This window comes from Bos javanicus, chromosome 3, assembly GCF_032452875.1.
Source record: "Bos javanicus breed banteng chromosome 3, ARS-OSU_banteng_1.0, whole genome shotgun sequence".
NCBI classification, from domain to species: Eukaryota; Metazoa; Chordata; class Mammalia; order Artiodactyla; family Bovidae; genus Bos; species Bos javanicus.
In genome coordinates, this window is record NC_083870.1 from 103,311,525 (window position 1) to 103,338,520 (window position 26,996).

At 41.9% G+C, this 26,996-nt stretch overlaps 1 protein-coding gene and 1 pseudogene across 1 annotated transcript in view; both read right to left on the reverse strand.

The window, feature by feature from the left end:
- LOC133245225 (olfactory receptor 2A5-like) overlaps window positions 1-26,369 on the reverse strand; it is a 28,106-nt gene extending 1,737 nt beyond the window's left edge. Inside the window, exon 1 of the mRNA XM_061413173.1 lies at window positions 25,445-26,369. Coding sequence (XP_061269157.1) covers window positions 25,445-26,369 — 925 coding nt within the window. The remainder of the gene's footprint in view (window positions 1-25,444) is intronic.
- LOC133244718 (olfactory receptor 2D2-like) overlaps window positions 1-26,996 on the reverse strand; it is a 136,977-nt pseudogene that overhangs the window by 86,035 nt on the left and 23,946 nt on the right.

Consider the following 26,996-nt stretch of genomic DNA (forward strand, 5'->3'; position numbering starts at 1 on the left):
ATGAAAATAAAACTACCATATCCCCAGGAATATCCACTCCTGGATATATATACTGAGAAAAACAGAATTCAAAAAGACAGATGTCCTTTGTTCATCTCCATGTTCACATCCCCATGTTCACTGCAGTACTACTTACAATAGCCAGGACATGAAAGCAACCTAGACATCCATCCACAGAGAAATGAATAAAAAGATGTGGTACATACATACAACAGAATATTACTCAGCTGTAAAAAGAAACAGAGTTGTGCCACTTACAGAGACATGGATGGACCTAAAAACTGTCACACAGAGTGAAGGAAATCAGAAAGAGAAAAACAAATACCATATAAATCACTTATATGTGGAATCTAGAAAAGTGATACAGATGAACTGATTTGCAAAGCAGAAATAGAGACAAAGATGTAGAGAACAAGTTCTTGGACACTAAGAGGGAAGGGATGGATAGGATGAACTGGGAGACTGGAATTCACATATGTGTAAAACATATAACTAATGAGAACCTACTGTATTAGCTCAGGGAACTCTAGTCAATGCTCTCTGGTGACCTAAATGGGAAGGAAATGAAAAAAGAAGGGATAGATGTATACATATAGCTGAATCAGTGTAAAAGAACCATTCTCTAATTTAAAAAAAATTAATTTAAAAAGACAAAAGAAAAAAAAAGAAAAAGAAAAAGTCTGACCTTAGTCTTAATTTTTAGGGGAAAAGGAGGGCTGTCAGGAACAAGAGGAAGAAGAAAGCGCTTCTTAAATCTTTAGTCCCTTTATGCTATTCCTCAGCCATAAGGTAGTAGCTGCTTTTTTTCTTCAAATGCTATCCCTGGTTCTCTTAGAGTTATCCCTTTTATCAGTTATCTACCTTTTACTAATTAAAATTCTGTGTATTAAATTTTCCCTGTTCACATTACTGATGTGATGTGTCTCCTGCAAGGATCTTAATTGATACATATGCTAAATCTATGGGGAATGAGATTGATAAGGAACAAAATAATACAGAGCTATAAGCTAACTAGCTATACAGTAGTTCTTAATTACAAAAGTAAAAAGCGATAGCTATCAGTGGAAAAACTGGACAATATCTTAGCTGAGTGATTACAGCTGATACCACCAAAAAGAATCAGATAGATACAATGTGTCTCCATATGTGAAATCCTAACAATATCACTACAGATGGTGACTGCAGCCATAAAATTAAAAGATGCTTACTCCTTGGAAGGAAAGTTATGACCAACCTAGATAGCATATTCAAAAGCAGAGACATTACTTTGCCAACAAAGGTTCTTCTAGTCAAGGCTATGGTTTTTCCTGTGGTCATGTATGGATGTGAGAGTTGGACTGTGAAGAAGGCTGAGCGCCGAAGAATTGATGCTTTTGAAGTGTGGTGTTGGAGAAGACTCTTGAGAGTCCCTTGGACTGCAAGGAGATCCAACCAGTCCATCCTAAAGGAGATCAGCCCTGGGATTTCTTTGGAAGGAATGATGCTAAAGCTGAAACTCCAGTACTTTGGCCACCTCATGCGAAGAGTTGACTCATTGGAAAAGACTCTGATGCTGGGAGGGATTCGGGGCAAGAGGAGAAGGGGATGACAGAGGATGAGATGGCTGGATGGCATCACTGACTCGATGGACGTGAGTCTGAGTGAACTCTGGGAGTTGGTGATGGACAGGGAGGCCTGGGGTGCTGCAATTCATGGGGTCACAAAGAGTCGGACACGACTGAGTGACTGATCTGATCTGATCTAAACAATATATCATCTATATATTACCCAAGCCAGGGGTCCCCAACCCCAGGTCCCAGACTGATACCTGTTTGTGGCCTGATAGGAACCATTCCACACAGCAGGAGGAGAGTGGTGGGCCAGCAAGTGAAGCTTCATCTATATGCACAGTCGCTGCCCGTCACTGGCATTACCACCTGAGCTCCACTTCTTATCAGATCAACGGTGTCACTAAATTCTCATAGGAGCACAAATCCTACTGTGAACTGTGCATGGAAGGGATCTAGGTTATACACTCCTTACGGGAATCTTCCCCAAATTATCCCCCACCCCCAGCCCATGGAAAAATTGTCTTCCACAAAACTGGATTCTGATGCCAAAAAAAAAAAAAGGTTGGGGACCACAGATTTAAGCCAAAAAAGTAAAACCTGAATCTAATCATGAGGAAATATCAAAGAAACCTAAATTGACGAAATATATGATAAAAGAACTAGTTCCTAATCTTCAAAAAATATCTACCATGATAAGACAACATTGTAAGTTAACTATACTCCAATAGAATTTTTTAAAAAAGCTATTATGAAAGAACATGAAAAGCAAAGAAATCTATACTAGATGGAAGGAGACTAAAAAAAATCTTAACATCTAATGCAAGATGTAATCCTGGAAGAGGAATTACATTAGTTTGACAATTGATAAAAATAGAATATAAATTAAATTAGTTTAGGTAAGTTAATGTTATATTAATTAATTCAGGAAATGTTAAATTTCCTGAATTTGATAACTACTATATAAGGAGGATGGGCTTCCCTGGTGGTTCAGTGATAAAAACTCTCCCTGAAATGCAGGAGCTGCAGAAATCTCAGGTTCGATCCCTGGGTTGGGGAGATCCCCTGGAGAAGGGCATGACAACCCACTCCAGTATTCTTGCCTGAGAAATTCCGTGGACAGAGTAGTCTGGCGGGCTATAGTCCATTTGGTCACAACAGAGTTGGCCACAAATTAGCCACTAAACAACAACAACAAAAATATAACAGGATGTCCTCATTCTCTTGCATCTTAGGAACTATTCTCTGAAGTAGAAAAAGGGTAAAGGAACATATCTGCAAATTATTCTCAAATAGTTCTGGAAATTACAATAACAACAATGCTAAAAATTATTCAATTTCTAAGTATGGAACATAAAGGATTTCTTTGCAGTATTCTTTCAGATTTTCTGAATGTTTCAAAACCATTTCCAAAAACAGTTTTTATTTTATTTTATTTTTAAACTTTACAATATTGTATTGGTTCTGCCATATATCGAAATGAATCCGCCACAGGCATACACGTGTTCCCCATCCTGAACCCTCCTCCCTCCTCCCTCCCCATACCATCCCTTTGGGTCATCCCAGTGCACCAGCCTCAAGCATCCAGTATCGTGCATTGAACCTGGACTGGCGACTCGTTTCATACATGATATTATACATATTTCAATGCCATTCTCCCAAATCATCCCACCCTCTCCCTCTCCCACAGAGTCCAAAAGACTGTTCTATACATCAGTGTCTCTTTTGCTGTCTCGTATACAGGGTTATTGTTACCATCTTTCTAAATTCCATATATATGCATTAGTATACTGTATTGGTGTTTTCCTTTCTGGCTTACTTCACTCTGTATAATAGGCTCCAGTTTCATCCACCTCATTAGAACTGATTCAAATGTATTCTTTTTAATGGCTGAGTAATACTCCACTGTGTATATGTACCACAGCTTTCTTATCCATTCATCTGCTGATGGACATCTAGGTTGCTTCCATGTCCTGGCTATTATAAACAGTGCTGCGATGAACATTGGGGTACACGTGTCTCTTTCCCTTCTGGTTTCCTCAGTGTGTATGCCCAGCAGTGGGATTGCTGGATCATAAGGCAATTCTATTTCCAATTTTTTAAGGAATCTCCACACTGTTCTCCATAGTGGCTGTACTAGTTTGCATTCCCACCAACAGTGCAAGAGGGTTCTCTTTTCTCCATACCCTCTCCAGCATTTATTACTTGTAGACTTTTGGATTGCAGCCATTCTGACTGACGTGAAATGGTACCTCATAGTGGTTTTGATTTGCATTTCTCCGATAATGAGTGATGTTGAGCATCTTTTCATGTGTTTGTTAGCCATCTGTATGTCTTCTTTGGAGAAATGTCTATTTAGTTCTTTGGCCCATTTTTTGATTGGGTCATTTATTTTTCTGGAGTTGAGCTGTTTGCTTGTATATTTTTGAGATTAGTTGTTTGTCAGTTGCTTCATTTGCTATTATTTTCTTCCATTCTGAAGGCTGTCTTTTCATCTTGCTTATAGTTTCCTTTGTTGTGCAGAAGCTTTTAAGTTTAATTAGGTCCCATTTGTTTATTCTTGCTTTTATTTCCAATATTCTGGGAGGTGGGTCATAGAGGATCCTGCTGTGATGTATGTCGGAGAGTGTTTTGCCTATGTTCTCCTCTAGGAGTTTTATAGTTTCTGGTCTTACGTTTAGATCTTTAATCCATTTTGAGTTTATTTTTGTGTATGGTGTTAGAAAGTGTTTTAGTTTCATTCTTTTACAAGTGGCTGATCAGTTTTCCCAGCACCACTTGTTAAAGAGATTGTCTTTAATCCATTGTATATTCTTGCCTCCTTTGTCAAAGATAAGGTGTCCATAGGTGCGTAGATTTATCTCTGGGCTTTCTATTTTGTTCCATTGATCTATATTTCTATCTTTATGCCAGTACCATACTGTCTTGATGACTGTGGCTTTGTAGTAGAGCCTGAAGTCAGGCAGGTTGATTCCTCCAGTTCCATTCTTCTTTCTCAAGATAGCTTTGGCTATTCGAGGTTTTTTGTATTTCCATACATATTGTGAAATTATTTGTTCTAGCTCTGTGAAGAATACCGTTGGTAGCTTGATAGGGATTGCATTGAATCTATAAATTGCTTTGGGTAGTATACTCATTTTCACTATATTGATTCTTCCAATCCATGAACATGGTATATTTCTCCATCTATTAGTGTCCTCTTTGATTTCTTTCACCAGTGTTTTATAGATTTAATGTGAAATAAAAGCTTTCCAGACAAACATAAAGTGAGATTATTTAAAAAGAGCTCTTCAGGAGGAAAGAAAGTGACAGAAACACAAATGAAAAAAAGAAATGAAAAGTCCTTCAAGGAAAGGATAAATATAAATTAATAATGAATATAAATGGATAATAAAGTTTTGTGGGATTTGAAACAAATGAAATACTAAAGATTATGGAAACAATAGTGTAAGAAATGGAAGGGATAAATAGAGTTAGTGCTCTATATATTTAGTATAACTGGAGAAATGGTCAAATTAATCACTTGCATTAGACTGTGATAAGTCAGAGATCTATGTTATAATATCTGGAAAAATTAATAAAAGAATAAATAATGTATAGCCAATAACATAAAATAGGAGAAAATTAACTATAAAAATGTTCATTAATCCAAAATAGTGCTTTATTGAGAGAGAAAAAAATCAGACGTAAAACAGGCAGGTCAGTAGGAAATAAACGGAACTTAACTATGTAGGTAATTACTTTAAATGCAAAAGGACTAAGTATTTTCATCAAAGGCATATTTTCAAACTGAGTTTTTAAAACACCCTACATATTATTCACAAAAAATTTACCTGTTCATTCTGAAATATATGAATATATCAAATCAACATGTTGTTTGTCTTAAACTTACACAATGTTATATCAGTTATATCTCAATAAAGCTGGGTGGGAGAAAAGAAACACACTTTAATATAAGGTTATAGATATACTAGGAAGTAAATGTATCATGTAAATATTAGCCAAAACTAACATCATAGCTTCATGAAACATTAGTCAAAATTGATTGTATGGTGCATCATAAATGTAGGCTCAGAAAACTCCAAAGCTTGGAAATCATTCAGAATATACTCTCTAAACCATGGAATTGGTTACAAATTAATTTCAAAATAAATATAATGGGTAAATACCTGACTCCTTTGAAGTTGGCATACATTTCTAAATAAGCTATGGAATAAACAGAAATCAAAATGGAAATTACTATATATTTAAATAAATGATGATGAAAATAAAACATTATCAGTGCTTGGGGGAAGTTTATAGCTTTAAATGTATATGTTAGAATACACTTAAAACGTTAAAAATTAATCAAATAAACTTTCATCTCAAGAAGCTGGAAAAGGAGCCCCAAATCAAACCCAAAAGAAGTTGAAGGAAGGAACTAATAAAGATAAGAGCAGAAAACAAGGAAATGGTAAACAAACTTACAGTGAAGAAAAATTTACAGAGCTGAAAGTGGATTCTTTGGAATAATATAAAGATCCTTAGCAAGACTGATAAAGAAAAATAAATAAAACACAAATCATCAACATCAGAAATGAAAGGGGAACATTACTATAGATCCTACAGTCATTTAAAAGCTAATTTTAAAAACTACAAACAACTTTATAACAACAAATTTGACACTTAAAATAAATGGACAAATGTTTTAAAAAACACAAATTACCAAAACTGACAAAGGAAAACTAAAACTCAGAAGAGTCTATCGTCTTTCCAAAACACTTAATCTGTAACTGTAAACTTTCCTAGACTGAAAACTCTAGGCCCAGACAGATTAACTGATGAGTTTTTCCAACATTTAAGAGAGGAATAATATCAATCATAACAAGTTTATCAAAGCATAGAAAAAGAGGCAAAGTTTCTCAACTCACTTTATGAGATCAGCATAATCTTAATACCAAAATATAACAAAGACATTACAGGAAGGAAAACTCATAAATTAATTTCTCTCATTGGCATTACTGCAAAATTCATTGTGTGTGTGTGTTAGTCGCTCAATCACGTCTGACTCTTTGCAACCCCATGGACTATAGCCCACCAGGCTCCTCTGTCCATGGGATTTTCCAGGCAAGAATACTGGAGTGGGTTGCCATTTCATTCTCCAGGGATCTTCCCAAGCAAGGACTCAAACTCAGGTCTCCTGCATTGCAGGCAGATTCTTTACTCTCTGAGCCACTGGGGAAGCCACCAAAATTCATTCAGTTAAGTTCAGTTCAGCCACTCAGTCGTGTCCGACTCTTTGCGACCCCATGAATCACAGCACACCAGGCCTCCCTGTCCGTCACCAACTCCCGGAGTTTACCCAAACTCATGTCCATCGAGTTGGTGATGCCATCTCATCCTCTGTCATCCCCTTCTCCTCCTGCCCCCAATCCCTCCCAGCATCAGGGTCTTTTCCAATGAGTCAACTCTTCGAATCAGGTGGTCAAAGTATTGGAGTTTCAGCTTCAGCATCAGTCCTTCCAATGAACACCCAGGACTGATCTCCTTTAGGATGGACTGGTTGGATCTCCTTGCAGTCCAAGGGACTATCAAGAGTCTTCTCCAACACCACAGTTCAAAAGCATCAATTCTTCGGCGCTCAGCTTTCTTCACCAAAATTCATTAACAACATAGTAATAAATTTAATTTAGCACTGTATTAAAAAGGATAAAACATCACAATCAAATTGGGTTTATTACAAGAATTCAAGGTTGGTTTAGCATTTGATATATAATTTAATTCATCTGATAATGAAAGTAAAAGAGAAAAATTATGTGATTACATTAATATATACAAAAAAGCAACCTGCTGCTGCTGCTGCTAACTTGCTTCAGTCATGTCCGACTCTGTGCGACCCCATAGATGGCAGCCCACCAGGCTCCCCCGTCCCTGGGATTCTCCAGGCAAGAACACTGGAGTGGGTTGCCATTTCCTTCTCCAATGCAGGAAAGTGAAAAGTGAAAGTGAAGTCACTCAGTTGTGTCCAACTCTTAGCGACCCCATGGACTGCAGCCTACCAGGCTCCTCCACCCATGGGATTTTCCAGGCAAGAGTACTGGAGTGGGGTGCCATTGCCTTCTCCAAAAAAGCAACCTAGTAATACTCAATTATCAATTCAAATTCAAAAAAAACCTCTTAGGAAAGTAGAAATAAAAGGTAACTTCCTTAATGTGATAAATATGATCTCCAGAAGAAGCAATCTACTGCAAATGTCATACTACATGGTGAAATACTAATAACTCACTAACAGTGAAAGTGAAACAAAAGTGTTCACTATTACCATTTCCATTAACCATTATACGAATGGTCCTACAGGCTTCCCTGGTGGCTCAGATGGTAGAGTCTGCCGGCAGTGCTGGAGACCCGGGTTCGATCCCTGGGTCAGGCAGATCCCCTGGAGAAGGAAATGGCAAACCACTCCAGTATTCTTTGGAAAATCCCATGGATGAAGGAGCCTGGCAGGCTATAGTCCATGAGGTTGCAAAGAGTCAGACACAACTGAGCAACTTCACTTTCTTTCTTTCTAATGGTTCTAGTCAGTGAAATAAGTCAAGAGAAAGAAACAAAAGACTAAAGAAATGGAAAGGAAGAAACAAAACTGTCTTTATTTGCAGAATACTTGATTGTGTAGGTAGAAAATTTTTAAAGAACCCAAAGACAAACTGGAATTAGCAAGTACATGAAAATCGAACATATTGCTCTATATCAGCGGCTCAAAAATAGTTAATAAGAGCATTTTATAAAAGAAAACCTGTAGTAAAACTTTTAATAAACTGTATGTAGGACAACATTATTTAAAGAAATTAAGGTAGAGCCAAGTAAATGAAGGAATATGCCATCTTCATGCACGGGTTGGACAATTCAACTTTGCAGGATACAAAATTGATTTATAGATTAAATGCAATCCTAGTCTTAACCCTAATAGGTTTTTCTACAGAAAATTGACAACCTGAATATAATATTTATATGGAATTCTGGAGAATCTTGAAGTAAAAAAACCAAAGTTGGAGAACTTACCAGATATTGACTTACTATAAAGCTGCAATAATTAGGCAAGTATGAAACTGACACAAAAATAAACAAATGGATTGATGGAACAGGGTACAGAACAGACCTATGAATATATAGTCACCTAATTTATAATAAAGTTGACACTACAATGCAATAGGGACTTTTCAACAAATTCTGCTGGATCATGCAGATATTCACACAGGAAAAAAAAATGTTGAAACCTACCTCAAAAATTATATTGTCATCCTGCTTATTTAACTTATATGCAGAGTACATCATGAGAAACGTTGGGCTGGAGGAAGCACAGGCTGGAATCAAGATTGCCGGGAGAAATATCAATAACCTCAGATATGCAGATGACACCACCCTTATGGCAGAAAGTGAAGAGAAACTAAAAAGCCTCTTGATGAAGGTGAAAGAGGAGAGTGAAAAAGTCGGCTTAAAGCTCAACATTCAGAAAACTAAGATCATGGTATCCAGTCCCATCACTTCATGGCAAATAGATGAGGAAGCAGTGGAAACCGTAGCTGACTTTATTTTTCTGGGCTCCAAAATCACTGCAGATGATATTGCAGCCATGAAATTAAAAGACACTTACTACTTGGAAGGAAAGTTATGAACAACCTAGATAGCATATTGAAAAGCAGAGACATTACTTTGTCAACAAAGGTCTGTCAAGTCAAGGCTATGGTTTTTCTAGTGGTCATGTATGGATGTGAGAGTTGGACTATAAAGACAGCTGAGCGCTGAAGAATTGATGCTTTTGAAGTGTGGTGTTGGAGAAGACTCTTGCGAGTCCCTTGGACTGCAAGGAGATCCAACCAGTCCATCCTAAAGGAGATCAGTCCTGACTATTCATTGGAAGGACTGATGTTGAAGCTGAAACCCCAATACTTTGGCCACCTGATGCGAAGAGCTGACTCATTGTAAAAGAGCCTGATGCTGGGAAAGATTGAAGGCAGGAGGAGAAGGGGATGACAGAGGATGAGATGGTTGGATGGCATCACCGACTCAATGGACATGGGTTTGGGTGAACTCCAGGAGTTGGTGATGGACAGGGAGACCTGGCGTGCTGCGGTTCATGGGGTCGCAAAGAGTTGGACACAACTGAGTGACTGAACTGAACTGAACCTCAAAAATTAATCCTGATATATTATAGTTTTAAATGGTAAAATAGAATAATAAATCTTTAGAATCAAATGCAGAAAAATATCTATGTCACCTTGCAATAGGCAGAAATTTCTTAAACAGGGCACATAGAGAAAAAGATGATAAATTATATATTTTATGTAATTACATTATAGATAATTACATATAATTGCATATATATCATTATATACAATTATATACACAGATTATAGTAAAATTAAGAACTTAAAATTTATATCCAGGATAAAAAATTCTTTAAAATAAACAAAGGCTACCAAATATAATAATGAGCAAAAGATTTTAAAAGGCACTTCACAAATGAGGCTATCTAAACAGACAGTAATCAAATGAAACTCAGCATCATTTGTCATCCAGGAATTGCAAATTAAGACCACAGCACAACACCACTATAAACCCACCAGAATGGCTAAAATGAAAAATACATGGTGTTGGCAACAGTAACCAGAATTTTCTTACACTGCTGATGAGAGTGTATTATTATTGTATTATTAATTTTAATATTAATTAAAATAATATCAATATAATTAACATATAAAATTATTAATATTATTGTGTTATTCCTCTGGAAAACATCTGATGGTATCTCTTAAAATTGAACATATACATTCCATATTGCTTAGCAATTCTATTCCTAACTATACTTCTCCATACTTATAGACACACATATATATTCTAGGAAAATATTAGTTGTTAGCCCCTCAGTTGTGTCTAACCCCATGGACTGTAGCCCACTGGGCTCCTCTGTCCATGGAATTCTCCAGGCAAGAATGCTGGAGTGGGTAGCCATTCGCTTCAGCAGGGGATCATCCCAACCCAGGGAATTGAACTTGGGTCTCCTGTATTGCAGGAAGATTCTTTACCATCTGAGCCACCAGGGAAGCCCATATTCTTGAGAAGACATGTACAGAAATGTTCAAAATCACTAGAAAAAAAGCCCCCGATAGGGAACTACCCAAGTTTCAATCAACAGTATAATGGATAAAAGCACTGTAGTATGTTTCTATAGAGGTTACCTTTTGGGAGGATAAAACCTCACAGGACACATCAGGCCATCCTCAGTCTTCACTATCCCCAGGCCCAGCTCCTCACCTGACCAATGGACCACTACATATCCCTCAAAGCCATCCCTTCCTTTGCCCTGGCTTAGGAGCCCAGCATTTCTCACCCATAATCCTGCAGAAGTCCCTCCTTAGTCTCCCTGCCTCTGGACCCTTTTCCTTTAGTGCATTCTCCATATGGACTACTTCAAGTTATTGTTCAAAATATAACACTGACCTAGCTGTCTCCTGTTTAAAACCCTTTAAGGGTTCCCAATGCCAGATAATGTTTGACACCCACATAGAACCCCTCCTAAATGACCTACACCCTTCAGACTTCTTTCGCCTCAGCGCCCAACTCTGTCCCTCATCCCATCTTTTCTGTACAACTTCTTTTCCATACAAGCATGCCCAGAGTCATGTATGTCTCTGCCTCTATCACATCTTCAGACCCTTGCCTAGGTCTTTATAAAGCATGGAAGAACACAACCCCTGCATCCTTGCCGCCCACACATACTCTGTTACACACCCAACGTTTATTCCCATATTAGGACTCAACTCATTTATCATCCCACCAAGAAGCCTTCTCAGACCCACTCCATCTCCCAAGCCTTGGTTGGATGCTCTCTCTATTTCTCAGAATCCATTGTGATTATTGGCAAGTTATAACCCTAGTAATCCTAGAAGGTTCTGACATAAAGTTAGAGGTCTAATATCTTGGAAAAAATTTCTCCCTCTCATGTTAACTTTACTCCCACTCATTGAGTTGGAATATCTATAATAAAGTGTGGATAATGGGGTGAGTTTATAATATGCCTTTCAGTAATAAGAATACCTAATGTTTAATGAGCACTTCCTATGTGCCAGGCATTGCTACACTAACTTTATCAAATCCTCCCAACAACTCTTTGAGGTAAGCACTAGTACCTCCACTTTTACAGAGAAAAGAAAACCAAATCATAGAGAGACTAAGTGATTCATTCCAAATTATACGATTTGTATAATGAACCCAGGATGTGAATCAAGGCAGTCTGGTTTCAGAGCCAACTCTTAACCAGAATCTTCTCCTGGTTCCGGTGAACACTCTCTAAGTGGGAAGGGTAAAGAATGCAAACTTCCCCCCTTGCTCCTCAATTTGAGCTTCTGGAGGTTTGGAATGAGATACTATAGAGTCATGGCCTATGTGTTACAGCCACCAGATAAGATAGGATAAGACCCCTCCTAGGATAAAGTGCTAAAGTGGCAGCCACAGACGATCTCTCATGATAAAGTTTTCTCCATCTGCTCCCATCACTTGCATGTGGAAAGCTCTGGGGTTGCACTGGAAGCAGAAGGCATCCGTAGCAAGAGACTTGGGGACTGAGTACCATACTAGAACTTAGTAAATCTTTGTAAAAAGCCTCCCTCTTATTAGTCAACCTTGACTTCCATGGGAAGGGGGACATCTTCTAGTGAAAAAAAAAAAAAAGTCTCCTAAGATTCCATTAAGCCAACAGTCTCTGTCCTAATTCACAACAGCCCAGGTCTCTAGGGGACAGGGGAGTGGGAACTAATCATTGTGGTTCTGCTGTCATTGTTGAGGGCTTCTCCCAGCATAACCAGCATTGTCCTTTCATAATGTCTCTTAGCTGAACTTGGAGGCCTGAAGCTCAGGAAATTATTCATTTTCTGTTTCTAGCTCCTAGAACATGGTTTGGAACAGATGAACCATCCATACATATTTACTACATGAGCAAATGGAAGAAAAAAGAAGATCTAGGAAGAAAGAATGGGATGTGAGGTGGGGAAGAAAGACAAGTGGGGAATGTGGGAGCTGCCTGGAGGGATGTTGGGGCAGAAGCACAGAGAGGACCCAGTGGCCGGGTGACCTGGCTACTGCTGACCTCCAGCCCCCACAGATGCCTGGATCCCACCCATAGCCCCCAGCACAGTGACCACCTCACCCCTCAGGCATTCACAGGTTACAGAGAGACTGTCACTTGTTCTTAAGGGAAAGAGACTGAACAGGAAGTGCCCAGGGCAACTGAGTCCAGTGAGCCAGGATTCCAGGCAACCCAGTCTCCAGAAAAGCACCAGGCTTCTGAGAGATGAAAGGATGAATCCCCTGCCTTCTCTGCATTGCTCAGCTCTTTGCACTTGACCTGACCAGCCCTGGCTCCTGACGGCCTTCCCTTCCAGGTCCTCATGTGCAGGTAGAGAGAGCCTTGGCCAGCCCAAGTTCTTTCCAATGGGCCAAGCTGCTGAGACTTTATGCCTCCTTACCAGGCTTTCCCTGGGAGAGCAAGGGGAGGGCCACCCCTGCCTTCTGCCACAACAGACCCTATCCCTTGTGGGGATGCCAAGATGGAATTCTCTGAATGCTGTCAACGAGAACCCCACAAGGAAGAACCCCTTGGGGACAGAGCAGGAGAAAACCACATCCTGGTTGGGGAGGCATAGTGACCTGTCTTTATATTTTTCAAGTACCTGGTCCACTTGCAGAGATCCCAAGAACTGAAGGCTTCATGCGGATTCCTCTCTTCTCACCCAAACCCCTGTGTCCCAACTTGTCAATTAGCCCATGTCTGAGTCACACTCCTATTTCTTACTGAACTACCTTGAACAAATCTTACTCCATTCCCCACCAGAACAACACCTTGAACATGATGATACTTATGAGTTGGCCATGGAGAACTACACAGATCTTGAACCAGGTCCTGGAAGACAGCATCTGAAAAGTATCATCAGTCACATGTTACATACAAGGAAGTTGAAGTCCAGTGCAGGCGGGAACCTGCCCAAGGATTCACATCTTCTGAGGGCAGAAACAGAATCTGAATCAGGATCTGTCATGTCCTAGTGACCGTTCTAATAAACTGCTGTTATTCTGAACCTGTTTGCACATCTAAAAACGATAATGATATCTTAATAACCCTAACATTCTGGGGTTGCAGGAGAATTAAATGAGATAACGTGTTGAAAGCCCTGCATAGGTCCTGCCCACGCCTCCCATGACTCAGCTCCTGTCCTGCCTTCTGTCTGGGCCTCGGTTCTCCATTCATTCAGGAAGAGAAGGTTGGATACAGAGGTCCTGCCCAGTCAACCACAGGTCACCGGAGTCAATCACTGACTTTTCAGAAGTGTGTGGAATGGTGTTAAATGAGGTCATTATTAAAGTTAAATTACATAAACAGTAATTAATTCAAGTATGTTAGAAACAAAGCTCAGTGAACCTTGAAAGCACAATGCTGTGTGCAGTAAGTCAGGCAGAGAAAGACAAACACTGTATGATCTCACTTACACGTGGAATCTGAAAACATGCAACTCTTAGAGAGTACAGTGTGGTGGCCTGGGGCTGGGGGCAGGAAAATGGAGAGAGGTTGGTCAAATGGGACAAGTTCTCAGTTATAAGATAATAAGTTCTCGGGATCTAACCCTCAATATGGTGACTATCGTTAACAATACTGTACTGTATACTGGAGAGTCGCTATGAGAGTAAAGCTTTAACGTTCTCACTATAAGAGCAGCAACGGAACGGTAGGGGTGCGGTGAAGCAATGCATGCGCTGTGCTGTGCTTAGTTGCTCAGCTGTGTCCAACTCTTTGCAACCCCATGAACTGTAGCCTGCCAGGCTCCTCTGTCCATGGGGATTCTCCTGCAAGAACACTGGAGTGCATTGCCATGCCCTCCTCCAGGGGATCTTCCCAACTCAGGGATCAAACACTGGTCTTCCACATTGCAGGCAGATTCTTCACTATCTGAGCCACCAAGGAAGCCCAAAGTAATGCATAAACTAACTTTATCATGGTAACAGTTTCACAATATATACACGTATCAATTCATCACATTGTACAACTTAAACTTACAGAATATTATATGTCAATTAAATCTCGATAATTTGGGGTGAAAAAAGAAAATAAAATTCAATTTACAGGAAAAAAAAAAACAAACCCAGAGGTTAGAAACAAAAGCCGGGGGACTTCTCTGGTGGTTCAGTGGTTGACACCTTGCCTTTGAATACATGGGGTTCAGGTTTGATCACTGGTCTAGGAGATAAAATCCCACATGACTTGTGGCCAAAAATCTAAAAAATAAAACAGAAGCAAGATTGTAACAAATTCAATAAAGACTTTAAAAAATTGTCCATATGGAAAAATAATTTTAGAGAAAAAAAACTGAAAACTCTTCACATCTTTATTCTACTACAATCCAGATATCTGTTCTCTGTGTTCTAACAGTTGTTTGAATCTACTGGATTTGTACAGTGGAAATAATCTAATCATGGAGTGCTCTGAACATCTATCCCTAGGTCTGAGTTCAGTGATATCATGTTTGCTTGAAATCTGGCCATGACGGGTGTATCTACTCAACACAGAATCCAGAAAACAGTATAAGTCAGAATTCTTCCCCACCTCCCAGAATTTATCGCTAGATGCTTCCCAGCACACCGCTGCTTCCAGTCCTGAGTCCTAAGGACTCAGACTGCATCCAGACGTCTCAGGATGACCTAGTGCTGGAGGCTTCCAACTCTGCTATTGCCAGGGGTTGGGGAAGCCAGCAATGAGCGACCCTCATCCAGGAGGAGCCCAGCCCAGCAGCCCAGACCCTCTCAGCCCAGTCCTCTTGCCTGGCCCTGGCAGAGGCTCCCAGACAGCGAGACACAGCCTGGCACTGTCCTCTGGACCCTCGCCAGCCTCCTCACAGCCCTCAGCAGGGCTGACCATGGCACGTGGAAGACCAGCTCTGCACTCAGGGAGCTCCCAGGCCCCACTGGCTCCCACCTTTAGGGATGAAGCCCAAGCTCACTCAGAGCCTACTTTGCACAGGCCTTGGGAGGCAGGGATTTGACAGATGAGAAAACAGGGTCAGAAAGGGTAAGGAACTTCTCCAAACAAGATCAGAGAGGCTGATAACAGGAGGAGCCCAGAAGCACGTGGAGGCCACTGCTACCCCCACTTGGCTCTGTCTTCTGAGGCAAGGTTCAGTTTCCATTTCCCTAAAATGCAGAAGACGCTTTTCTTCTCTCACAGGTGATGATGCAGATCCAGTGATGGTACACGTGAGCCCGATGCTCAGCACAGAATAACCACTTCATGAAAGTTAGTCCCATCCCTGTGTCTACTTCCTGATCCCCCTTCCCATTCCTTCTTCCTGGAATCACAACTTACAGGGAGGGGACACATTTCCTCCTTCATGGCATCTCTGATCCACTGTGTGCCCCTGAACTATCCCTGGGGTTAGGAGTACCTGAGGATTCCATCCGGGTACTTCAGGTTCCTTGGGCAGGGGGGTTAGGGGGCTGGCAGGGGCGGACTCTGATCCCAGGGCTCCCTGCAATCCTCAGCTCTTCCTCAGACTCAGCTACAGTCTCAGAGGACTAAACTGTGGGAGTCTTCTCCTGTTCCCCAACTCCCTCAACCCATACATACACATACATCTTCCAGCCTGATGGGCCCAGAGATTCAGGAAGGAGAGGGAGTTGGGTCCAGGACTCATGACAGATGAAAACTTGCCCTGTCAATCCTTCTGTTCAGAACAGGAATGGCAATTATAACCAACTCTTCCCTGAGCCAATGCCCTAACCCCTCTTCCCCCATGTCACTGACCCTCACTTCTGCTCAGAAGAGGTAAGCCAGGCAGGACCTATCTGTCCATTGGATGGATGAAGAAACTGAGGTCCAAGGAGGTGCAGTGACTTGCCCGAAGTCAAAAGCAATCCAAGAGCATAGATAAGATGAAACTCAGGCCATCCTGTCTCCTTAAATGACAGAATTACTTAAAGACTGCCAAGCTTCATCCTACCCTCCATATCCCAGTAAAGTGATTGTGACCTGGAAGAAATGAAGGTGAAAGCAAAAGTTGCTCAGTCATGCCCAACTCTTTGCAACCCCATGGACTGTGCAGTCCATGGAATTCTTCAGGCCAGAAAACTGAAATGGGTAGCCGTTCCCTTCTCCAGGGGAACTTCCCAACCCAGGGATCAAACCCAGGTCTCCCACATTGCAGGCAGATTCTTTATCAGCTAAGCCACTTGGGAAGAATACTAGAGAGGGTAGCCAATCTCCTCTCCAGCAGAAGAAATGAGGGATTTGGCTAAAACCATGCAACTAGATAATGTTGCTGGCCAAAATCTTGGTTTTGTCTTCCAAAGCCAAATTAAAAAATACAGAGACAGGGTTTGGAGGAAATAGAAAGGTGGCTTTAGTTCTCATCCAGCAGAGAGGGGAATGCAGTAGGCTCCTGCTTATAAGACTCCCCTCCAATAAGAAATCTAGGGGCTTATATAAGATAAAAGCTTGCAGTCAGGAGTTAATGATGAGGAACAAAGGTGTGAGGGTCTTGTCTTCTTCCTCTTGTATTGTTTCAAAAACAGTCATAGGCTGGCACAGTAACCCAGTAATTGAGTCTGGCAGTTTGGTCACCTCCTTTCTGACATGTTAAAAAGAAAAATGTCAAGGCTGTAGATTGTTACCCTGCTTATTTAACTTATGTGCAAAGCACATAATGCAAAATGCCTGGCTGGATGAATCACAAGCCAGAATCAAGATTACTAGGAGAAATACCAATAACCTCAGATATGCAGATGATACCACCCTAAAGATAGAAAGTGAAGAGGAACTAAAGAGCCTCTTGTTGAAGGTGAAAGAGGAAAGTGAAAAAGCTGGCTTAAAACTCAAAAAACAAAGATCATGGCATCCAGTCCCATCACTTCATAGGAAATAGATGGGGAAAAAATGGAAAAGGTGACAGACTTTTAGAAGGTGACTGCAGCCATGAAGTTAAAAGATGCTTGCTGCTTTGAAGAGAAGCAATGACAAACCTAGACAGCATATTAAAAAAACAGAGACATCACTTTGACAACGAAAGTCTGTATAGTCAAAGCTATGGTTTTTTACAGTACTCATGTACAGATGTGAGAATTGGACCATAAAGAAGGTTGAGTGCCAAAGTTTGATGCTTTCCAACTGTGGTGCTGGAGAAGACTCTTGAGAGTCCCTTGGACAGCAAGGAGATCAAACCAGCTAATCCTAAAGGAAATTAACCCTAAATATTTATTGGAAGGACTGACGCTGAAGCTAAGGCTCCAATACTTTGGTCACCTGAGGTAAAGAGCCGACTCATTGGGAAAAATCCTGATGCTGGGAAAGATTGAGGGCAAGAGGAGAAGAGGGCAACAGAGGTTGAGATGGTTGGGTGACATCATCAACTCAAAAGACATGAACCTGAGCAAACTCTCGGAGATGGTGAGGGCTTGCCTGATAGCTCAGTTGGTAAGAATCTGCCTGCAATGCAGGAGACCTGGGTTCAATTCCTAGGATGGGAAGATTCCCTGGAGAAGGGATAGGCTACCCACTCCAGTATGCTTGGGCTTCCCTCTCCAGTATGCTTGGGCTTCCCTTGTGGCTCAGCTGGTAAAGATTCCACCTGCAATGCCAATGGCACCCCACTCCAGTACTCTTGCCTGGAAAATCCCATGGACAGAGGAGCCTGGTAGGCTGCAGTCCATGGGGTCGCTAAGAGTCAGACACGACTGAGTGCCTTCACTTTCCCTTTTCACTTTCATGCATTGGAGAAGGAAATGGCAACCCACTCCAGTGTTCTTGCCTGGAGAATCTCAGGGACGGGGGAGCCTGGTGGGCTGCCGTCTATGGGGTCGCACAGGGTCGGACACGACTGAAGCGACTTAGCAACAGCAGCAATACCAGAGACCTGGGTTTGATCTCTGGGTTAGGAAGATCCCCTGGAGAAGGGAAAGGCTACCCACCCCAGTATTCTGATCTAGAGAATTCCACAGACTGTATAATCCTTGGGGTCGCAAGAAGTCAGACACAACTGAGCGACTTTCACTTGAAAGGAGATAGTGAAGGACAGGGAGGGCTGGCGTGCTGCAGCCCATGGGGTCACAAAGAGTCAGACACAACTGAGTGACTGTGTCAACAACAACAAATAAGAGGAAGAGTGCTATAAGTTGAGCACCAGATACAGGGTGTACTTAGCAGAGTCAAAGGGTAATCGGTGAGAAATGTAGCTCCTGTAGATAGAAGGGCAGAAAGGTAAACTTAGTTACAGACGTGCAGAGTTAGAAGCAGTTAAATAAAAAACTAGGAATGTTCAGTCTTGCTCACTGGTCTCTTTATCTTCTTTGTTCTCAGGAAAAGGAAAGAAAATTCATTCCTCTTTTTTTCTCCTTTTCACTGCAACAATAATGCAATAATGGGAGAGCCAGCAACAGAGCCCGGCGCGACTAAAGTCTAATATCTAAAGACTAAAGTCTAATATCACAGACTTTAGTGCTTGAGTCTATGGCTCCACCTGAACTCTAACTGAAATTCTTCCTGCTGTCCCAGAGTTTGTTGTGATTACAGGTGGCATTGGGCCAGCTGGGGGGTTGGAATGAGGGAGAAGACTAGACTCTGTATGCTGAATTTTGAACCAGGTGAGCCTACTGGCCTCAAGGAGAAGAGGGTGGGCTGCCAAGAGAGGAAAAGCTAGGGCTGTGGCAATCCTAATATCCAGGGACTCTCTGTAATTAGCCCCAGGCTGAGAGTGCCTCTGGGAGGGACTCTGTGAAAATTAGCTTTCCTTTGCTAAGACAGGTGCCCCAGAAACTTCTTTGGATTTAAGTCTGCAGCAGGAGCTGAGGGAAATGGCAGGAGGTGGTAATGATCAAAAGCGTCTTAGTGGTCCTTTGGGACATCTTCACACACAGAGCTTTTTCTTTTATGTGTGAAAAAGCTTTTCTGACCAGGCCTTTTCTCACCAAGTCTTCTCAGCACACCTGGGAGGGAGGTGTAATGGTCCCCATTTCACAGGTGATGGTGATGATGACAAACTCTTACTGAAGTCTTGCCATGGGCCAAGTCCTGAGGGAGTCATAGATGTTGGTTTTGGTCATTTCAGTGCTCAAGTCATAAAGGGCCTTCAAGGTCAACATGTCCAGTTCCTTACTCTCTCTTACAGCCATGAAAATTAAAGCTCAGAGAAGCAAAGTCATTGGCCTGCTTGAGATACTTAGGCAATCAGAACCTAGAAGTCCTGCCTCCCAGCCATGGACTCATTCCATTGACCCATGCTCCTTCCTCTCCTTTGCTCTCTAGGAATTTAAGAAAGACCTGCTCATCTGTCTAGTAATAATGAGTTAATGTAGGTATCTTATCATGCATGCCTGCCCTCAGCATCTTCATTCCTGGGGTTTGCATCCCCCAAGACTATAAATCTTGTGTGAGCCAATGAAAGTACATGTCAGTCAGACAAGCAAATAGGATAGTAATAATAATGATAAGAACAACAACAACAAAAAAGAACAACAACAAAAAATGATGATCATAATTATAATAATAATAATTCATGCTCAGTTGTGTCTGGCTCTTTGTGACCCCTGGACTGTAGCCCTCCAGGCTCCTCTGTCCATGCAATTCCCCAGGCAAGAATAGTGGAGTGGGTTGCCATTTCCTCCTCCAGGGGATCTTCCCCACCCAGGGATCTAATCTGTGTCTCTTGCATCTCCTGCATTGGCAGGCGGACTCTTCATCCTCTGGGCCACCTGGGAAGCCCATAACGATAACAGCAGAACCTTACAGGTACTATTTCTTATATGCTTTACTTACAGTAATCCATTTAATATTCAAACGTCTCAAGATGACGTCAAATTGCAATTCAATGACATCACTGTTTTGTCCACCAGCGGAAACACTCTCTACTAGGGTATGAAGATCTCCAAGTTAGCAGAGGTCAGAGTTCCTGGGAGAGGGAACAAATATTCTGTGAGTTATTGGGTGTAAGACTAAGAGCATCCACTCCCATTTCCAGGGTCCATGCATTCTAGCTATGGGAGAACCAGTGTCATATAGTCACTGACTCAAAGTATAAACTTCATCACTTTATTCCTTACTTTTATTTTTGTAATTTATATTATTTTGGGCTGCACTGGGTCTTTGTTGTTGCACAGGCTTTCTCTAGTTGCAGAAAGCGGGGCTACTCTGCAGCTGCAGTGCATGGGCTCTTCATTGCAGTGGCTGCTCCTGTCGTGGAGCAGTCTCCAGCAGTTGCCGCACAGGGGCTCATTCGTTGTGACTCTCGGACCCTAGAACTTGGCAGGTGTCAGTAGTTGGGGGTGCAGGCTCAGAAGTTGCAGCTCATGGGGTCTCGAGCACAGCCTCGGTAGTTGTGGCTCATGGACTTAGTTGTCGCATCATGGCATGTGGAAAATTCCCAGACCAGGGGTCAAACCTAAGTCCCCTGCATTGGCAGGCTGACTCTTACCCACTACACCACCATGGAAGTCCCACGCTCACTTTAAAGGAGTATGTAAGACAGGGGCCTATTCCTTCAAGGCATTGTTACCTGCGAACAGCAATAACTGAGTCTTAATAAGCCATTCTACCTTTCAGTTAGGGCAGTTTATTCTAAGTGTTAGAAGTTACATAAGGCCATTGAGTCTATGAGACCAAAGCTGTAAAATGAGTTCTTTGACCAGATGCAATGCTGTGGGGGTTCCTTGATAGTGGCTTGGGCACTCTGAATTCATAAATAATGATGCTAGCAAAAGGTCTATAATCAGGGGAAGAAAAGCATATCTAGAATCTACCTGTTCCCATGAAGACAGATCACTGCCCCCTCCATGATGAAAGAGATCCAATATAATCAGGTGCCAGCCTGCTCTCCTGGGGAATGGTGCCATATAGCTGACCTCTGATATCTGCTGAAGAAGCACTCATCAGCAGTGGTAGCCAGGTCAGCCACAGAAAAGGGAAGTCCATGCACTGAGCCCACGTGGACAGCTTCTATCCTTGCCTTCACCGACATTTTGTTCACGTGCCTACTCAGTAAGTGTCTGGGGAGAAAGCCTGAATGACATCCAGAGAGCGTGTCATTTTCCCCCCCTGATTTATCTCCTCTGTAGCTGATACCCTTTCATGAACATTCATGTGGGACACACATAGCTGATGTCCACTTGGAAGTTCATCCACATACGTCTCCCCTCTCCCCAAACTTTCTCGCTACCAATCTCTGAATCTTGTTATGGAGTAGTTATTTAATAGCTTTCTCTTGTTTTCTTATTTTCCTATGCAAATTAGCTGGTTTAAACATTCTATCTTTAAAAGTTTTAATTTTGGTAATCTACATTTCCCTAAGAAATTATTCATTTCATCTAGTCTGCAATTTTATTTGCATAGGGATCAGCAAACAGAGAAAGCAGACTTGTGGGACTTAAGTTTCGTGCACAGCAAAACACAGCATATAAGTGGTAGTTTACCAATCTGCCCATTTACCAATCTACCAACCAATTTAATGATGTCAGAAACCTTGAGATCATTAGTGTAGAAATGGGTCAAAGGGGCAAAGAATTTGGAGAGGCTGACATTTCAGTTTAGCAGCAAAGTATTTCCCCCAAAGAGATGACCCGAGTCCCACCAGACAGAATGGTGTTATGACCCACTTTGCTGTTTTCTTTGTTCAAGGGAACAGGAGGAAAAATAAAAAATAAAAATAAAACAAAAGCCAACAACTCTCATAAAGTCCAAGTTAACAGAGAATTAATTAATAACATTTTTAACCTTAAGTATCTATACACTATATACTCCCAAGTGTCTATACACTTTCTAAGAACGGCTGGTTTGTGGACTGTAAATGTCCATGAGGGCAAGGGCTGTAACTTCCTGTCACCAGTGCCAGGGATCGGTGACAACAGTTGACAATCAATGGCCCCCATCAGTGGACTGCAAGCAAAGACAGTGGTACAAGTAGTTTAAAATGTTGATAACTTCCTTGATTTCTCCCCTTTCCACCTACAAGCCAAGCTATCAGATGCTCTTACTTCTTCCCTCAAAACATCTTTCAGCATCTCCCCGCTCACTGCCACCATCAAATCTAGCACCTTCAGAAATTACGCCTAGCTCTCCTCTACTGAGTGTTCCTCTTCAGTCCAATCCCCTCATTGATACTCTACAAATGCTGTGTTACCCTCTCTTGTCTACTCCATTCCTTATCCCTCATTCTTAAAAATTAAGGTTGCTTCTATTTAAGGTAAAATCTATCATCCTGAATTACAAACTCTCTTACTATCTGTCCTAAATGAAAGAAAAATAAACCTCATCACACTTTAGCCACAAGACTCATCTCCCCATTACCCTGGTCCCTGGGACCAGGTAGACTTTGCCACCAGGTAGACTTTGCACCTTCTGGAAGGAACTCCAAAAACCAGGAAGACCTCCTCCCCATTATCCAGGCAGTCCCCTTCTCCACAAAGATAAAGCAGGAAACTTTCAATAGTTGGAAGTCCCTTCCACCAGCCACATAGCTTCCTATCCTTTCCTCAGATGGAGGGAACGCCAACAGCCCATGGGACCCTTCACTTTCTGCCTGAAACCCTCTGGAACTGCTGTCTGGAACTTTGCCACATCATTGATGCCGCAGAACACATCCATTCAAATCAACACCGAGCCCAGCCCTGTTATAACTCTCAGTAAGTGCTTTGGAACCATCAATTCAGTTCAGTTAAGTCACTCAGTCGTGTCCGACACTGGGCAACCCCATGAATCGCAGCACACCAGGCCTCCCTGTCCATCACCAACTCCCAGAGTTCACTCAGACTCACGTCCATCGAGTCAGTGATGCCATCCAGCCATCTCATCCTCTGTCGTCCCCTTCTCCTCCTGCCCCCAATCCCTCCCAGCATCAGAGTCTTTTCCAATGAGTCAACTCTTTGCATGAGGTGGCCAAAGTACTGGAGTTTCAGCTTTAGCATCATTCCTTCCAAAGAAATCCCAGGGCTGATCTCCTTCAGAATGGACTGGTTGGATCTCCTTGCAGTCCAAGGAACTCTCAAGAGTCTTCTCCAACACCACAGTTCAAAAGCATCAATTCTTCAGCACTCAGCCTTCTTCACAGTCCAACTCTCACATCCATACATGACCACAGGAAAAACCATAGCCTTGACTAGACGGACCTTTGTTGGCAAAGTAATGTCTCTGCTTTTGAATATGCTATCTAGGTTGGTCATAACTTTCCTTCCAAGGAGTAAGCGTCTTTTAATTTCATGGCTGCAATCACCATCTGCAGTGATTTTGGAGCCCAAAAATTAAAGTCTGACACTGTTTCCACTGTTTCCCCATCTATTTCCCATGAAGTGATGGGACCGGATGCCATGATCTTCGTTTTCTGAATGTTGAGCTTTAAGCCAACTTTTTCACTCTCCACTTTCATTTTCATCAAGAGGCTTTTTAGTTCCTCTTCACTTTCTGCCATAAGGGTGGTGTCATCTGCATATCCAAGGTTATTGATATTTCTCCTGGCAATCTTGATTCCAGCTTGTGTTTCTTCCAGTCCAGCGTTTCTCATGATGTACTCTGCATAGAAGTTAAATAAGCAGGGTGACAATATACAACCTTGAGGTACTCCTTTTCCTATTTGGAACCAGCCTGTTGTTCCATGTCCAGTTGTGATATTATAATTTCCTTACTGTAAACCTCTCCATGTATCTGTCTTGGTTTCCATGGGGCCTGGTACTGGTTGGATCCATCTTAATGAATGCTCAAGAAATATTGGAATTGACTCATCCCACGATCTGGGTCACCAATGATGCATGAAAGAAAGTTGGATGCCCGTGCTAAGTCTCAGGCTCAGAGCCCCAAGTAGGCTGCACCCAAGCAATAACATTTATTCTTCTATGCTTTTCTAATATATTTTAGGGTTCACAGAAGATTCACAAGTTTTTCTTGTGAGAAGAATCACACAAGATTCACAAGTGAATTCACAGAAAATTCACAAGTCACTCCACCTACTGTGACATAGAATGGCATTACCAACTCAACAGACATGAGTTTTATCAAACTCCAGGACACAGTGAAGGCCGGGGAAGCCTGGGGTGCTGCAATTCATGGGGTCGCAAAGAGTCAAACATGACTTAGTGACTGAACAATGAAAAAATATAATTTTATATAGGATATTGCCATAAGTTGTATTTTTCTCCTATGCATACATATTTTACTCACATGGTTCCATGCTGTATATTCTTTGCATTAACCTGTTGTATAACATATTATTCTATTTTTTTTCTGATTATTCTGTCAGATTCTTCAAAAAAACGTATTAAAACATTAGGGAGGGAGGTGGGAGGCAGATTCAAGAGGGAGGGGACATATGTATACCTATAACCGATTCATGTTGATGTATGGCAGAAACCATCACAATATTGTAAAATAATTATCCTCTAATTCAAAAAAATTTTTAAGGGAAAAATGAATTAAAACATTAACAAATGTTTGAGAGTATTAATACAAATCATATGTTAATATTTCAGCCATTATTCCTTTTTCTCAGTCATAAGACTGGCATTTCCAGATAAGACCTCCTCCTTCAGGCCGGATCCAAGAATCAAATGGCAGAAGATCACAGTCTACTTACAACTGACATGGAAAATGAACAATAAATGAACTTTCACTGTTGTAAGCCACTAAGACTAGGGAGCTATTTCTCATTGCACCATAACGTAGCAAGTTGATCAAGATAGCCATGTTAGTTTCATTTCCCACCTTTGTTCAACTGACCAAATACTACATTGGTTCACATGTATAATGTTGGTTTCATACATTATAGATACTCCACCTTTTCTCGATATTGGGCATTCTATCTTAGATTCTGCCTGTCTCCTAATTCAACAGATCACTCTACTCTTACCCATCACTTTGAGAAAAGCCCCCTTGATGTTCTTGTTCCTCAGACTGTAGACCACAGGGTTGAGGAGGGCAGAGAAGACATTATAAAAGAGTGAGATCTGCTTGTCTCGCTCAGGGGAATACCTGGAATTGGGCTTCATGTAGATGTAGATGGCTGGAGCATAGAAGAATGTGATCACAGTCAGGTGGGAGGCACAGGTGGAGAAAGCCTTGCAGCGGGCCTGCATGGACTTAATCTTGAAAATGGCCTGGGAAATACAGATGTAGGAGGCCAGAATGAGTGAGAGTGGGGCAATAACCATGAAGACACTGATGACCGAATCCACCATTTCAATGACATGAGTATCCACGCAAGCCAAATTTCGTACTGAAGGGCCTTCACAGAAGTAGTGGTTGACCATATTGGGCCCACAGTATGGCAGTCTCATGGTGAAAAAAGTGTGGATCAGAGAGAAGAAGAAACCACAGGCCCAGGTCCCAGCTGACAGTCGTGTGCACAGGCCCCAGCTGAGGATGACAGTATAACGCAGTGGATAGCAGATGGCCACATACCGGTCAAAGGCCATGACGACAAATAAAATGCACTCAGTCAGGCCCACGGCACCAAAGATGCACATTTGTAGCCAACAACCAGCAAAGGAGATGGTCTGAGATCGAGAAAGAAGATGCACCAGCATCTGGGGCACAGTGGTGGTGACACAGCCCATATCCAGCAGGGAGAGGATACAGAGGAAGAAGTACATGGGAGTGTGGAGATGCGTGTCCAGGCATATCAGGGTGATGATGAGCCCATTGCCAAGGACTGAGCTCAGGAAAAGAAGAAGGAAGGCACTGAAGAGGGCCCTGTTGGTCGTGGGGTCACTGGAGAAGCCACGCAGGATAAATTCAGAAACCCAGCTTTGGTTCTGCCCTGGAGGCATCCACATGGTGGGCCTATAGGAGAATCACATTAATTTAAATGCCATCTAAAATATGATAGTTTAGTAAGATCTGGCGGCAGAAGCTCTGGGTTTAATTTTGAGCCCACTGCTCATTTAGTGCCTTGCAGTTACTTAACCACTCTAAGCCTCAGGCTCCTCATCTATTCAGTTCAGTTCAGTTCAGTCCCTCAGTCGTGTCCGACTCTTTGCGATCTCATGAACTGCAGCACACCAGGCCTCCCTGTCCATCACCAACTCCCAGAGTTTACCTAAACTCATGTCCATTGAGTTGATGATGCCATCCAACCATCTCATCCTCTGTCATTCCACCATCTCATCCTCTGTCATCCCTTTCTCCTCCTGCCCTCAATCTTTCCCAGTATCAGGGTCTTTTCAAATGAGTCAGTTCTTCGCATCAAATGTGGCTAATAACACTCCGGAAGCTGGTGATGGACAGGGAGGCATGGCATGCTGCAGTCCATGGAGTCTCAAAGAGTCAGACAGGACTGAGCAACTGAACGGAATAACACTCATCTCTCAGGGTTTTTAGGAAGATTTGGGATGATGTATATGAAGTATCTCATATTAACACAATGCCTTAAAACCCTAAATAGTAGTAAATGCCCATTTGCA